This window comes from Physcomitrium patens, chromosome 7 (assembly GCF_059467195.1).
Source record: "Physcomitrium patens ecotype Gransden chromosome 7, ASM5946719v1, whole genome shotgun sequence".
In the NCBI taxonomy this organism is placed as follows: domain Eukaryota; kingdom Viridiplantae; phylum Streptophyta; class Bryopsida; order Funariales; family Funariaceae; genus Physcomitrium; species Physcomitrium patens.
Window position 1 is genome coordinate 17,595,239 of NC_143416.1, and position 16,534 is coordinate 17,611,772.

Consider the following 16,534-nt stretch of genomic DNA (forward strand, 5'->3'; position numbering starts at 1 on the left):
CAAAAAACAAATAACTCACAATTAATTGTGATTATTTATTTTATACATATACTTTTGTCTTATTTTACAAATTTAAATACTAAAAAATACGAAAAAGAGACTTAAGATTGAGAAACAAAACACATGATTTGGTCTCACCAATTCAAAAACACTCAGCTTGTTGTACAAAGAGAGGGCAATGAGATAATTAGACTCAAATCAATAAATACTTATTTTAATGATATTATTTAATGCCATTGTAAAGGATTATTAATGTCATGTGATAATTATTACTTTGGTGGCACTACAACTTTGAAATATAATATACAAGAAAAATAACACTTACTTAAAAAACTTTCTTTACTAGAATAATGATTAACATTCAACTTTTCTATCTTACTACATAATGTTCACAATTTAAAACACAACTCACAAAAACAATAACAAAAGATAAAACTCCATGAAAAGTGACATAAAATCACTAAAATTTATAAGTCAAGAAAGTGGGGCAGAGGAGAAGTAAACCCCTAGGCCCTAACCCTAAAAAGCTGGTTTAGCACCTTCGAAGACCAGGCATGCACATGCTCGGTCACAGTACCATCGTTGTTCGATGCTATCACGTCCGTGGCTTCTTTACGAAGCGCTCGCGGCAATGTGTGTGTGTGTGTGTGCGTTTTGTTTTTGTTTTTGTTTTTTTTTTTTTTTTCCTAACCCTGACAGAGGAATTGTGTAACTCGAACGTGGGTTTTATTGGGCATTGAAAAGGAAAGGTGTATGCCGATGACAATGGCGAAGAATGTGGATTACTGATGCCGATGATGTTGAGCTAGACCCCACAAAGGTTATCGAAGTTATGGGGTAGTGAAGAACTACATTTTGCAAATTGGTATCAGCGGGACGACTCTCAAGGTTGAGCACGATGGAGACGACGGAGAAGATTGAGAAGATGGAGAAGGTGGAGAAGGCGTCCTACGAGGGCGTGGCGAAAATTCGGAGCAATTTGGAGGACTTGATGGCGCGGATGTTGGCCTTGAAGCGCGATGGGCAGATTATCAAGGGCTCGGTGCAGATGGGAGAAATCGTCACCGAAGCCTCCGTATTGTTTATTGACCTTCGGCGGGTGAGTTCTGAACTTGGGCTAAGTTTGGTTTGATCTTGGTCATGAAATGGTGAACTGGGTGATTGAGTTACCACTTTCAGCTGAATTGTGCTGCTCTCGAGTCTTGGTTTTTCTTTTTGGTAGGGGGATATGGAAGATGTGTTCGAGACTCCCATTTTTTCTTCTTTTTTTTTCCTGCTGAAGTGGGACATCAAGATTATGAAGCTCCATGGATTGTAATCTGATGAATATTCTAGGTTTGCGTGGGTAAGATAACTTGGTACAGAGGCTTTCGCTAGTTCTACGCTGTGATTTGCAGTGCAACGAAGTTTTCATCTGTATTTAAAGTGTTGATGGATGCAGGAAAACCGAGAGATTTTGCAAGAGGAGGACAAAATTAAATTAGAGACAGAGGCTGCGAAAGCTCCAATCGATCAAATCACATTGCAACTTCATAATTTGCTGTACGAAAAGAATCACTATGTTAAGGCTATTAAGACTTGCAAGGATTTTAGGTCTAAATATCCTGACATTGACCTAGTGCCTGAGGAAACTTTTTTTCAAAGTGCACCACAAGAACTTCAATCTGATCCTGCATTGCGAGATGACTCTCATAAACTTATGATACAGCGTCTAAAATTCGAGCTCTATCAGGTGATTGTCACTCCTCACTTTTCTGTGAATTTGAACGAGTTCTCAGTGGTGTCTGACAATCATAGTGTCTCCGGCCAGCAGTTGGAGTAGATGAGATCAGAACTCTCTTATTCTGTGGATCATTAGATTTAATTCGGAGGAACAAGATGGGTCTTTTATTTTTGATTTGTTCATTTAGTTATTTGCTCTTTCCTTCTACATACAGTAACAAAAAGAATTGTTCACATTGTGGCATTGTACGATGACAGCGTAAGGAATTGCTGAAACAAAAAGACATCCTAGAATCTCGAAAGAAGTTGTTGCAAGGGGATATCGCTAACCGACGGAAGTTCCTCGGAACTCTTGCTTCTCATCTTAAAACCTTAAAGAAAGCCACTGTACCAGTTCAGAATCAGCTGGGGATTCCACACACCAAGCGGAGCAAGCAGGATTCTCTTGCAGAGCTTCTACCTGCTCCACTGTATGTTTTTTATACGGAGCTGTTGTCTCACAAAGAAGTTTTTGGTGAAGCTATAGATTTGGAAATTGTCGGGAGTAGCAAGGATGCTCTTACAATGGCAAAACAGCTTGCACTGAAGGAGGCTGGTAATATATCTCTTGATCTAGAACCGGAATTCTACAGTTAAAGTTAATTATGCTCTAAAGTGCTTGTGGTGAATATAATTACTATTTTTCTGGAGAGGATTTGTGTTCTGCTAATGACCCCGCTTGATCATATAGGATGTCGATAAACATGCATCTGCTTGTATCTTATTACAGTTAATTGATTTAATTGTGTAAATTGGTTGAGTATGCTTACATCCTGAACAGGCACTGAGGAACAGACTGTATATTTTGGCTCATCTTGTGATCACGATGATGAACTGGATTGTTAAACTTGTGATTTTGATTCCTACTCCAGGTAGGAAGTCGGCAGGCAGCACTGGAGGAAGACGTGATCAGGAATTTGCAGAAGATGATGACAACCAAAGGCAGCGAAAACGAGCCAAGAAGCCGCATGACAAGGATGCCCTTGAGAAGGACAATGTGTACCAGTCTCATCCATTGACTCTCACAATCCATGTATATGATGAAAAGCAGAGAGGGAACAAGCTTCTTACCTTGAAGGTTGAATTTCTCACGACACTGGATGTGTTATGTGTTGGTGAGGAAGGCACGACTTTGGGAGGCGTGTCTCCTGCTTTCTCACTGGCCAACTTGTTTCCCAACGACCCGGGCCTAGATTTGCCAACGAAGGTAAAGAAACATTCTAGGACAAAACCAACAGTTGCCGTCTAAGATAATGACTCAATTGTTGGTCTAACTCCGTTCTCATTTTCAGGCATCAAGGCTACGAGCAGGTTTTGGTTTTGTATTCGACGCGAAAAGGACATTACGGCCCTATAAGTGGGTACAATATCTTGGCGGAAAAGACAGTCTTCCCATCTCTCCTCCACAGGGAAAAGAATCACGGGTCTATCGTCAACAGCATCGGGTTCAGAATGTTCTGCAGCATCTTCGAGCTCGTAAAAAAGCTCAAATTGCATTGAAGTGAGTACTCTTACATCTGAAAGAGCTTTACGAATGAAACCCGAACAAATCTGATATTCTTGAAATTGTTGCTTACATTTTTCGAAGTTAATATTCTTTGTGGGGTTAGTTTTATGCAAATCTGGTCTATACAATGAACGCTGGCTTATTATTACTATTATTATGGAACTACGACAACACCATCACTCAATTAACTACATCATGATGGCTATTAATTTCAGGCATATTATTTTATGTCCATTAGCATCATTTGACTGGAAGTATTGCCTGGAACCATGCAGAGACCAGCTCGATTCTCTAGGAAAGTTGAGACGTCCCTCTGTCAAATCTGATTCCTCCTTGTCTTGGACTTCCCATACTCCCAAGACCATTCTGCAAGCTTGGGCTCAAGTAGACAGTAAAAATGGAAAGCTGTCGACGAATGAAACTTCACCTACCAATAGAAGGCCATCAAATATAAATTCGCTGACTGCAGAGAGTGACACTGGAAAAGAGGACGGAGAACTCCCGTCTACTGGTCCGACCGACATGGATGTTACAATGAGCAACACTAAACCTGCAGTTGACACTTCTGAAATTAGGAGGGATGTTACTGAAGGTGCAGATAGTATGGCTGTTGAAGGAACAGAACAGGGTGAAGACACGGCTAAGGAAATCACGAGTGATGAGACACGAGCTACTACAGGTTCTGAGGGAGAGACTAGGCAGCAAGATGTTGAGATGGCAGAAGCTAAAGCACCCAACGCAGAAGAGGAAACAGTACTTCCTTCACCAGAGAACACCCCAGGGGCTCGTACATTCAGGGCTGTGCTACGCAGAGAGAATGGAGCCTCTGGAAAGCGTGTCGAGTTGGAGGCGCAGGTAATAACCTTCGCACGTGGAAGCTTCACTAAATTTGCGACGATGAAATGCCTCAGCACTCCCCCTAAACAATGTGCTTACTGAGATATTCCCTATGCACATCATTCTCTGGCGTTATTAATTTTTGGGACGTGACATGGTTTGTAGGTAACAATTGGTGTGGACTATCCTACTCGAGCACCTGAAATTCGACTAAGATTTCTATCAGGAGCTCCTGAAAAGAAGCCGCAGCCAACATCAGATGGCGGTGGTGATTCGGCAATGGTACAACGTGATATTCGAGTTGTAGAAACGGAGGTAAGCTTCTATTCTCTTATACGTTGTGGCGTATTTTTTGAATGCTCAAAATTATTCTGATGAATCATAAGCGTTACTGGGTGACTTCAGTGGGCTCTTTTAGCCTCAATTCTTCAGCTTCATTACTTTGTTGTACTTGGTCGTATGTTTCACTTTTCCGTAATTCCTTTATCATTATCTGAGCTTTCTTAATGATTTCAGGTGAATAATGTCGTGCCTGAGAAACTACCAGCAAGGGAACGAAATTATGTGTTGGCTCATCAAATTCTGTCGCTGATGGGACAATTTGATAAGTTTTGATGTGAAATAGTTGGCTATCTGAATTTACTTCACTTGATCTTCTGAAGAAACAAAGCATTGTTATTGCAGAACCTGATTTTTGATTGACTGGCAAATAGCGCTAAAAGCAGAAACCAAGTCTACGCTCAGTGAATCCGCGCAACTATATGAGTGGGTCATCGAGTTATTCGATTCTGTGGTTCACGAAGTTGCTAATTGGAAGAAGTAGCAAGTCGGTCATCAGAAACGAGTCTCTGTAAAGTGGGTGCTAGAAGATTTGGACACATTTTTAGATCCCCACCCATGATTGATAATCGCCATCCAAGGACTTTCAAACTTTCATTTCGAGGTTGTCGAATGAATTGAGATCTACCACACGATTATTCGCTCACCATTGGATGGTTTGCAGAGATGCTAGGTTCTGTGGTCGAGGCAAAAAGCATTGCTCAGATGATGTCAGCTTTTCCTACACGAGAGGCAAATGAACGGGCAAAATGCGAGAATCCCTTTGATTGAATACCAGCTGCGTGTTACTAATATTGGTCCAAGCAGATTGTTGCAGTACATCTTCCGTGACCGGGGCTACACAACATTACGCTTCGTCCACAACAATACATGTCTTGTGTTCTGTGACATTGTCGGAGCTCGAAAGAGCAGTGTGTGCTTCGCGGGGAGATGCTGTAATTCCCACACTCACGACTCCACGTCCCAGTCTAAGCCACACACGATGCTCGCATGCTGGCGTATCAGTCTCAACGACTGCAACCGGATTGATTGCTCATCCCCTATTCAATTCCAGTATTAATATGCATATGGCAACAGCGCGCCCACTTGTCGCCCTTCCCCATTGTACCCTGCACCCGATCAAGATGCTTTTCCCCTAACTCATCAATGCCTATTCACCGTCGTACAAATTCGAAGCAGCACTCCTCTGTCATGGGCCACCAATTATAGGTAGCCGACCATGGGGGACAAGCTGACGCCCCCCGCCCCCCTGGCATGAATACTTAAATGAAGGAGTTAATCAATCCCCCTCCCCCTCCGAAAAACCCCAATCAAGTTATACAGTTCGATACCCACAAAGCGGCGCTTCCACAACCAGATCCCAATCTCCTCCTCTTCTTTTTCCTCGGCCTCGAGGAGAAGAACCCAATTCCCCCCCACCTGGTGGTGGTATTTACTTGCGATGTGGATCCCCAACTGCAAGTGGCTCCTCCTCTGCTCGTGATGCCTGCTATAACAATGCTCCATCATCATTGTGGGGCGGCGTTGTTTTTCCCTTCTCCACCATGAAATGAATGGATGGATGTATGAAATGTGGATGGAATATGGATGGATTGTGGATGAAACGTGGATGGAATATGGATGGATTGTGGATGAAACGTGGATGGGTGGTTGTTGGAGGATGGATAGATGGGGTGGATGGGTGGAAGAATGGACGGATGAGAGCCAGTTTCGAACTTGATACCGACGGACGAACCAACCAACCAACCAACCAACTAGCGAACAAACGAACCAATCATGCAACCAACGAAGCAGCCAACCAACGAACAAACAAGTCAACGAACGGGTCGTGAACGACGACGGACATGCGAACGAAGACGATGAAAGTTAGGAGCTGCTCGAGGTCGAACTGTTGAAATTCGGGATTTTGATGGTATGCTGTGTAATTCTTCCTTTATTTTTATTCATTATTTTGGAATTTAAAATTCTATTATGCATCGAGAATAAAATCTAACCGTGGTCACACATGTCACCATAAAAAATATGCTGGATGCGTTTTCAAAATAGCATTGATTTTCAAAAAAATGAAATGAAATTGTATGCATGCAACCTAAATTAAATTTAAATTAAATTTGACATGACTGCAAAAATAGCATTCAAATTTCATTTCATTTTTTTTCAAGCAAAGTTTTAAGTTATTCATAATAAAAAATTAAAATAAAATCAATACAAATATTTTAAGTATTTTGTAAAAAACCTCTATGAATAAAAATACAATTTTTGGTAAAATTTGCAACCAAAAAATGTATTTTATTCTATGAAAACAAAAGTTTAAATAATACTAAAATATTAACAAGGTAGATTTACATTTATCTATTATTCATATATTGTTGATTTTAATTTTACATACTGATATTATCAATAAATTCAAAGCAATAAAAATATACAAACCTTAAATAAAAACATCCAAGATTTTATTTTGCAATGAGAACCACATATGTTTGTATCACATACAGGTCAATACACAAGGAGCTTTGTATGGGTTAACATGTGTTGGAGCAAGGATTGTATTTCGTTGTTTTTTAGGATAGTTTGGTATAATTTAGGATATATATATATATATGATTTCAACACAAATAAATAATTTTAGAATAGAAGTTTTTACTATTCAAATTAATATTAAAAATATTCAATTTTCATATACGGTAACTTAAATTCATTATGTTGGCTTAGAAATCACCAAAAATACAATACAATATGTAAAAAGTAATTCCAGTTATGTTTTAATTTGCAAGATCTAATTATATGGATGTATTAGAGATTTCATGTATTTTTATGATACTTGTATATGCATAAGTGTATATAAAAGTATATATATACACATTTTTAGACATCTGCACTTAAGAAATTTGACTATTGCTTTGGTCAACCATATCTCTAGAATCTTGATTGCAACAGAAAGGTATTTTACTTCATATCATTTTCTATTTAACAAATCAATTTACAAAAGCATTAATTAATTATCAAATGCATCATGACTTCTACAATTAGAATATCTAAATGGGTAACTACAAGTAGGATTTCATTTGTTGAAAAAGTTATTAACACTGTTTCACTGTCTTTATAGAAACACATAAAACAATGAAATTAAATGGTTGACATTTTGATTTCAAGCTTGCATTCCATACATGGAAAACTGGGTTATTCTAAAAATACAGAAAAAAAAAATGAAGAAAACCTTCATCTCATTAGTCTTTTGAAAAATGGGTAGATAACCTTTGCTTATAATGTGACTTATTTTTATTTCTTGTAAAGGAAGTGTACCAATTTTGAACCATCTACGAAAATTGGCCTAAGTCCAAAATTTGTCCATAAAATGCCACTGCCATTTATTTACAGCAGTCAACTTATTGGGAGTAATCGGAATACACTTTTCAGTTTATTCCATTCAAATTCAAAAAGTAGTAGTTAAAAAAATTTAGAGTTTGCACATTATTGCTTGAATGAACTAAAGAACACAATCGTATGTACACATATATAGAAACACTCATATATGCATGCACATGTTCCATTATTACACATTTTCTTCAAATAATTTATGAAAGGATTTCAATAACAAAGATCACTTGGTTAATACTAGCAAAGGGATTCCTAAACATGATAGCGAATGTAGAAAACTCGACCAAATGAGGCTGACCAAGTACTGAGAATTGTTTTTGAAAAGTTAAGATTTTTATTTTATTTTACTTTAATCTTACAAACAAATACTTGCAATATGGACACAACAGTCATTCCCAAACCAAAAAATTTAATAAAAATAAAAATAAATAAAAATTAAAAAAAAAACATTCTTAGGAAACTTCTATCAATTATATTTCATGCACATTTGAGTCCTTTGTACCCAAAATATCTCATAATGAATAGTGTATCTTTAGTACACGGCTATCCATTACAAACAAAATATAACTTTAAACCACTTACACTCACAAACACACAGACACTAATAAATGAATAGTAAAACTTACGACTTGGCATTAATACCCGTGGAGGCCACAGAGAGTCGTTCGTCGGACACACGGATGAACGTTAACGAATGAAAGTAGATGGTGGAATCGAATAATGGATGAATGAGGGGGTGTTCATCCCAAGAGCCGCCGCGGCGGCGTCGGAGCGGGAAGTGGAGGAGGTGGTGCGGGGAGGAGAGCTTGTTTGCTGCGGGGACATTGATTGATTGTGAGTTGCGGGTGGTGGGCTTTGCAGATTCCGCGTTTTTGATCCCGTGTTCGCCTTCCCAACGTCATTCTGTAGCCAATTCCCCCCTCCCCGTCCCCTACTTCGAGCTCTCGCTTTACTCACCGGTAGTGCAGAAATTCGCGGGGTGCGCTGTCAGGACCCGGAGCTGGCACATGCCTCCCATAAGCCTCACACTCCCCATTTGGATGCGTATGTGGTGCGACAGTAACGTCACCTTACCCAGAGTGAGGGAGTGACAGTTGGGGTTCGCTTGGATTGTCAAGTTTTGCTCCATATCTGGGCAGTGTTTCGGTGACGGGGTTGCTTGGGAGGAAGATATTCAGTTTTGAATATAGTTTCTGGAACATGCGGAATGTGTCTGTTCGAAAGAATGTGGTGCGATAAGACCAGAGTTCGATGAAATCCATTGCTTGTAGAGGCCTTGTGGGTGGTGGTTCGCAGATCTGAAGAGCCTGAGCAGTGAATCCTTAGGTCGGAGTCTCCAGTAGGCGGACTGTTGGGAGGGTCTTTGATAAGAAGGGAGGCATACGGAGGCTTTGATTTGCAATTGATTATGAAGAGGTGATAGTGTGTGATAGCGTTTCTGGGTGGTGGCTTTCTGTGTCCGTGATATGGCGACGAGATGACTACAGTGGTTGTTCCCACTTGTTTCAGACCCCTCTGGGAGACCAGGTTTTATTAGTTTTGTTGCATTAGCCATTTGCCATGGGCTGTACATCTTCTTCGCCCGGTATGTCCCTTTCCCTTTCTGTTCAGTGCATGCGAGCGTCGATAGATGGCAAGGTGCACTTAGAAGTTTTTGGGTGAAGCTTTGTACAGCTGTGTGTGGGGCTCCAGATGTTACGATCCGAGGCTTCTTTTCTTTGGGCTGCTGTCAGCGGACTCGGAATCTACCTCTCCTTGAATTTAGAGGGTTTCAATCGAAGAAGTGTTGTTTGTAATCGGAAATTCTTGTAATGTGGGCCCAAGTTAGGGATAGCATAGTGTTCCTAGTGTTGCTGTGTGACAGCCGTGTCTTCAGAGTGCCTAATCAGCAAAATTTTTCGTCATAGCTGCTGTGAAAGGCTCTGGGCGCTTGCACACCTCTCAGGCTGAAGCTTTGGATTCCAAACAAATACGAATCAAGGTTACATTCACTTGTCGTATCACCAGTTCTCATTAGTTGTAGTTGTTTTCACCATGTATTTTATAGAATCCCATGGAGAGTAAGTGTTCCAGCCCATTGATCTCTTTCCTCGATTTGCAGTTAGTTCTGTTGGGTGACTCAGGAGTCGGGAAGAGCTGCATTCTCTTGCGGTTCGTTCGTGGACAATTCGATCCGTCGTCTAAGGTTCGTTTTGGTTCCGAACTGGACGGTCAGTTCCGATTGAATTGATCTACATCAACGAGTCATTGAAAACAACTAGATTATGTCTAGCCGGCTGTATATAAAACTTGCTCATTCAGCTGCATCGGCGCCGTGTGCAGGTGACGGTTGGTGCATCTTTTCTCTCCCAGACGATTAGCTTACAAGACTCAACCAACGTTAAATTCGAGATATGGGACACTGCTGGTCAAGAACGGTGAGTTACAGTTCCGATTTGTCACTTCATCCCAAATACTTATCACCCCTTTTATTATTTTTAGTCTTTTAATAAAGAAGTTAAGTTTATTTCATTAGATTCTATTTTCGTTAATCCTTCTGTGTAGGAGGTTGTGGGCCTATGATTATAGGTTTAATTGATCTCTTGTCGTAATCGGGAGTTTTCACCTTAAACATTGTTAGTTTTCGGCATTTCTGAACTGTGTTCTCGAACTGTGAAATAGATATGCTTCGTTAGCGCCCTTATATTACAGGGGTGCAGCAGCGGCAGTCGTAGTGTATGATATCACAAACCCGGAGACATTCCTGAAAGCTCAATTCTGGGTCAAAGTATGTTGCATTCATACCCCTAGGAGTCTTTTAAAACTGGGTATTAAGTTTTTGCTGTAGCGAAAAGCACGAGGAGTTACTTTATTTCAATGTTACTGGCTTTACCGAAATAGAGTTGACTATTTGTTATTGTTAACTTGGATCCCTTTTCATCACAATACTCATCGCCTCCTTATCTTTGGTAACAGGAGCTGCAGAAGCATGGGAATCCTGATATTGTAATGGCTCTGGTCGGGAATAAAGCCGATCTCGAGAATGAGCGAGAGGTTTCTCATGCAGTAAGAACTCGTTTACCTTCAAATCATGGGTGTCTGTTTCCAGCGTGGTTCAGTTTCTGATATCCTTTTCTTTCATAGTGAAATAATCTGGGTTTTCCAAGACATTGATTTTCTCAGTGATCCTGTGCCTAATTGTGAATGCATTAAGAACAGATGTATGATGCGTGGAGTGAATTTGTTCTTCCTGCAGGAAGCCCAGGCCTATGCCAAAAGTAATGGCATGTTCTTTATTGAAACGTCAGCGAAGACTTCTGAGAACGTGAACCAATTATTTGAGGTAGATATCTATCAATTTTGTGAAGTTGGCCATTGTCTTCATCCTCCCTTCAACCTTTAGTCCGTCAGTTATGTCTCTGATTTGTACTCAGCTTGAGTTCACTGGAGTGAGATCTAATATCGACACTTATCACATGTGAATAGTAGTGCAATGTCTGTTTTCATATCTGCGTAGCAAGTACTCTACATTACTCCTAAGCTATTCGATTGGCTTGTCTAGTCGGTTACGCTCTTCATTTCAATCCTAACCAGAACCTACGAAGTAGTAAACTGTTCGGATACTTGAATATGACTCGTATATGAGCCGCTTCTGACACTACTGCCTGGCAGCAATGCACTGAAGGCGATATTGCCAGGAAGCCCAAGCATCCAAGTCTGTACAGCCGGTCGAGAAATTCTTTGTCCAAGGTCCATCAATTTCGCAGAATTCACCCTTCAATCCGGGCCTGAAATGGTTTCTGTTATCTTATTTTGACAGGAGATTGCCAAGAGGTTACCTCGGGGACAATCGAGCTTGTCGAGGGACTGAACATTCTCTAGAGCATTATTCTATTACCCCAGATGCCAGAGTATCATGATAGTAGGTACACATTGTCAATAGTGAACAGTGCTGTTACAAGCTACTTTTGTTTTGTATATACGTTAAATGAAATTGTTTTCTCGATTGGGTTCCACTGCGTTAACCGCAGAATTCAACATATGCTCACAGAATTAGCCCTGTCAGTGTGATTGCCACGATCATGCATGTTAACTGCAAAGTCACTGACCCGTTCTGAGCATTTCGCTACGGCCTGCCTGTTTATGCCTCTTTATATGAACCAAATCTATATCAGTAACACCTCGCCTGCGCGCTACTTCATCTACAGTTGTGCTGAACTGTAAACTGTGATTGCTTAACGTTGGTCTACGGTTGGAGGCTGAATTTAAATAGGAACATGACAAGGAAGCGTGTATGTTTTTACTGTATACTGGGTGTTTGTTGGAATGGATATCATTGTCGTCGTTAGGTTGAGAACCTTTTTGAATTATCACCTGTTTGTCTAAGCTACATCAAATATGTTTTGCTCTATATTGCTTCAAGATTTATTTTCCAATTTGTGCTCTAGGTGTAAATTCAATAATACTTTCACATGGTAGATTTTTTTAATAACTAGGCATGTTCCATTAAATAAATCATGTGCCAAATTCTTTAACACCGTTATAAAACTTCAAACTTCTAGTTTGATGCAACAAAATCACAATCAAACAGAAAAATCTAAAAAATCTAAAAAAATCTATTAGAAAAATTGGCAATTACCACGTGTAAAAATTAGAAATTTTGTATTTTCAAATCGAATAACTTGTAGAATAATCTAAATCTACTATTGGATTTGTAGACATCCAAGATAAAGAGGTAGGTTGAATCAAAACTTATAAATTCCTATCCATTTGTAAATTCAATTAAAATATCAAAACAATCAAATTCTTAATATTTACAAATCCATACACTTTTATAATAATTTAATATCATATTTAGAATAAAAATCCTAAAAATGGATCCAATAATGTTTTTTAAACTCTAAATTTTTTTCTACAACAAAAGTCAAAATTTTAAAGCCTAAGTTAAAGCTATTATATCTTACAAACTAAGACTTTGCAGAGTAAGCTATTTATACTATTGCAATTATAGAGAACAAAAATGAAGAAGTAAGTGGAGTTAAAATGTAAAAATAAGAGAGTCATAAAACTAGGCACATCCATGTAATTCTAAATCCTAAATCCTAATCTTAAAACCTAAATTTGGTAAAAATTCTAAAGCCTAAAACAAAGTTGCTATATTGTGCAAAGTAAGAACTTGTAAAGGAAGTAAATTATATTGTTGGAATTATAGATAACAATAAATAGAGAGGTTAGAAGGTTACATCAAGTCAAAATCAAAACATAAGAAGGTAAAAAAACCATGGCTATCTATATAATTCTAAATTCTAAATCCTAAACCTTAAAATTTTAAACCATAAATCCTAAAACTTAATCTCAAAAATATGTTTATATAAAGAGTTAAAGCCTTAAAAGCACAAGTCAAAGTTGCTATATCTTCCAAACTAAGAACTTGTAGAACAAGTTATTTGCATCATTGGAATGAGAGATAGCAAAAATGAGGGTATGTATAGATTAAGTTAAAATTGATAAATAAGTAGGTTAAAAAATCAAAATACCTATATAATGCTAAATTATTAAATTCTAAACCTTGATTTTTATACCCAAATATAAATGATAAATATCTAGAAAAATATACTAAACCATCTATAATAATTACATCTAAGACTTTGATTAAATGATTTTTTTTTTAAAATGAAACTTTTAAAACTTATATAATCTTTTAAATTTTGAAGAATATTAAAATTATCAAAGAATATTTATATAATTTATATTTTTATATTTTTAAATAGTATTAATTTTTAAAATATTAAAAATTTCAATATTTATTACCAATTAAGATGAATTGGTGAGATTAACAATTAGTCACAAAAAAATTAAAAATAATGATGTCAAAAAAATTGGACATATTTATATAACATATATACTATTGTATTTTATACATGTCATATTGAGACTTAATTTTATGTTTCTCACCAACTTATGAGTTTATTATATATTAAATTTTAACCTATTTTGAAAGATATCTTTGCAAAAATGCATTGACAATTTTTTTTGATGATGATATCAAGCTTGAGTATCCCTCTCTATAAAATTTAGTAAAAGATGTGAGCTTTTTCTAATTCATTTGGCAATATTAGAAAACTTAAATATTTTGTTATATCTAAGGTAATTAAAGATATAAGATTGTTCAATTTATTTAGAAATGATTTCAAGCTTAAGCAATAATTTATTATGAAGGTAGTCAATGATGCGAGGTTGTAAAATTCATTTTGCAATGTTGTTAAGCTTAAGCACTTATACCAAGATTGGTGAAAGATGTGAGGTTTTCTAATTCATTTGGCAATGATATCAAGCTTGAACATCTTATTATATCTAAGGTAGTGAAAGATATGAAGTTGACTAATTCATTTAGCAATGATGTCAAGTTTGAGTACCCCTTCATATATAAAGTAGTCAAAGATGTGAGGTTGCCCAATTCTATTGATAATGATGTCAAGCTTAAGCAATCACTTATATCAAAGGTAGTTTAAGATGTGAGATTGTACAATTTATTTGGTACTATTGTCAAGCTTGAGCACTTGTTAATATTAAGATTTTTTAAAGTAAAAAGACTTTCATTATTGTTGATGATGATCTTAATCTTATACAATCTTTTAAGTATGTTCAAAGAAGACATATGCTCTGATATATTCGGTAGCATAATCAAGTTTGAACATCCTTCTAAGTCAAGTTCTAATAATGTAGTAATTTAAAAAATAAATTGAAAAATATTTGTATAAAAGAATAACTGTTATGTTGTAAGATATTTAAATCCTCAAACTATCTACAAACATATTTATTTTATAGCATGTGCAATAAATTTTCTAATATTTTTAAAAAATTATATTATAATGGCATATCTAGTAATATATATATATATATATATATATATATTTTAAATTAATAGATTTTTTTTATCAATACAAAAATATTCTTAGTATCCTTATAACAATACTTGGTATGCAAAAATAATAATATGAAAACTTATATAATACAATATATATATATATATATAATATTATTTTAAAATAAATCTTTTAACTATAAATTAATATAATTAAATATATAAAATATTAAAATTTCTATATTTGTAATATATTTGATGTACATACAAAATTTAAATATAATATATGTTATTTATTTATTTATTTATTTTTCTATATAATAACTTTATACTAAAATACATCTAAAAATCAAAATAGATTTTTTGTAATATAACAATAAAAGACTACAACCTTTAAATATTGATTTATTTTATTTTATTTTATTAACTATATCCATGCTATTTAGATAATAGTTAAGTAAAATTACCTTCTTTGATAATGCATAAAATGGACCTACATTCAAGTTCCACATTAGTAAGTATTTATATTCTATTTATTTTTTAACAATGTTTCTATCCATGTCATATAGTTGATCATGCATTCTTAAAATTCTATCTCTATTTGCTTTTATTAATGATTAATAAATCAATATACCTTATAGCATTTGTCTAAAAATATATTCTTTTCTTCAACATTCAAAATTTTAAAGCTTACTCTTAATATCTCTCAAATCTTATAGTTCCTATGTTCTCATTTCCATCCAACTCTTTTTTTCTTTTCAAGTTTTGTAAAGCTTCTTTCCAATGTCTTAAGATCTTATTCTCTCGTAAAAGTACTTGTATCACTTTTAGACTTAATGGTAGCCTTTGCAAGCTTTTATAATATTTTTGCCAATTTTATTATGTTTATTAGACAAATTTTCTTAGCCAAAAGAATGAATAATGAACAACTTTACATTTTTTTTCTTCATCAAGTACTTCAACATTTATTTTATAAATTTCTTCATCACAATGTTCTATTACTTTTTGAACACATAGATTTTCATACCTTAAAATTGTTGGATATCCCTTCTATGTTTCTATATAGGAGCTATCTCTATACTTATATCAAGCCTTGATGAAGACCATTCTTTGTCTTCTAAAAGTTGTAACCTTCATTTAAGTCCTTGGAATTGAAGTTTTTGTCAAAGTCAAGGTCAAAAAATTAAATTCTAAATCTATCTTTAATAACTTTATTCTTTAATCTCTTCTTTATGCTCATTCATGTCCTTGTTAATGTTGAAGTAGACTATTGATGATGTCCACTTCAAAGTAGATCATAACCTCTACTTGATGAACCTTGTCTTATCTTCTTCAATCTTGTCTTATCTTTGTCAATCTTGTCTTCAAAGCTCTTTCTTCTTTATATTGAGAATCTCAAAGATCTTCATGAACCTTGTCTTGTTTTTGTCAATTTTGTCTTCTAAATTCTTTCTTTTTAAAAATCCAAAAGATCTTCATGAACCTTATCTTGTAATATTTACAACTTATTTATAGATAACAAGTATAAAATGAAATAATATAAGAATATGTCAATTGTAATCTCTTTATTATGATTTTCTTATAATAATTATAATATAAATTTTTAGCTATTTATAAAATTTATAATAAATTTATTTTAATATTAATTAAATATTATAAAGCTACTTTATTTCTAACTATCATAACTACCAAAGGTGGTTTTAAAAATACCTATGAATCAATAAAAAAATTAGAATGATCTATATATATACTTTGATCTGGTCTTACTAACTTGAGCTCATAAAAAAACATCAAAATATTATTATAATATAAAAATTATATATAAGTATAAAAAGAAATTAATTTAATTTAATTAATACATGATTTTA

The 16,534-nt window shown here is 35.6% G+C and overlaps 2 protein-coding genes across 4 annotated transcripts; both read left to right on the forward strand.

Annotated features, from left to right (window-relative positions):
• Positions 1–522: 522 nt before the first annotated feature.
• On the forward strand, positions 523–5,041 carry LOC112284712 (THO complex subunit 5A). 2 transcript variants are annotated; one of them, XM_024524815.3, is made up of 8 exons: positions 523–1,099; positions 1,442–1,732; positions 1,981–2,317; positions 2,634–2,968; positions 3,054–3,262; positions 3,544–4,123; positions 4,271–4,420; positions 4,622–5,041. In XM_024524815.3, exons 1-8 carry the CDS (start codon positions 899–901, stop codon positions 4,718–4,720), a joined length of 2,202 nt encoding a protein of 733 aa, XP_024380583.1. In that variant the 5' UTR covers positions 523–898; the 3' UTR covers positions 4,721–5,041. The 2 variants fall into 2 exon arrangements, with proteins under 2 accessions (XP_024380583.1, XP_024380584.1); XM_024524816.3 differs by having other exon boundaries at positions 601–1,099; positions 4,790–5,041.
• Positions 5,042–8,642: 3,601 nt separating this feature from the next.
• LOC112284713 (ras-related protein RABF1) lies at positions 8,643–11,843 on the forward strand. Of its 2 annotated transcripts, none has more exons than XM_024524817.3 (8): positions 8,643–9,407; positions 9,730–9,803; positions 9,924–10,007; positions 10,145–10,239; positions 10,484–10,589; positions 10,778–10,867; positions 11,058–11,144; positions 11,474–11,843. In XM_024524817.3, the coding sequence occupies exons 1-8, from the start codon at positions 9,383–9,385 to the stop codon at positions 11,591–11,593; spliced, it is 681 nt and encodes a 226-aa protein (XP_024380585.1). In that variant the 5' UTR covers positions 8,643–9,382; the 3' UTR covers positions 11,594–11,843. The 2 variants fall into 2 exon arrangements, with proteins under 2 accessions (XP_024380585.1, XP_024380586.1); XM_024524818.3 differs by having other exon boundaries at positions 8,648–9,407; positions 11,622–11,843.
• The last annotated feature ends 4,691 nt before the right edge of the window (positions 11,844–16,534 follow it).

Coding starts and splice junctions, on each gene's coding strand:
- LOC112284712 (XM_024524815.3), top strand. CDS start 899: ATGGAGACGACGGAGAAGATTGAGAAGATGGAGAAGGTGGAGAAGGCG. Junction 1,733..1,980: donor TAAAATTCGAGCTCTATCAG/GTGATTGTCACT, acceptor GTACGATGACAG/CGTAAGGAATTGCTGAAACA. Junction 2,969..3,053: donor GCCTAGATTTGCCAACGAAG/GTAAAGAAACAT, acceptor TCTCATTTTCAG/GCATCAAGGCTACGAGCAGG.
- LOC112284713 (XM_024524817.3), top strand. CDS start 9,383: ATGGGCTGTACATCTTCTTCGCCCG. Junction 9,804..9,923: donor CCAAACAAATACGAATCAAG/GTTACATTCACT, acceptor CTCGATTTGCAG/TTAGTTCTGTTGGGTGACTC. Junction 11,145..11,473: donor ACGTGAACCAATTATTTGAG/GTAGATATCTAT, acceptor ACTGCCTGGCAG/CAATGCACTGAAGGCGATAT.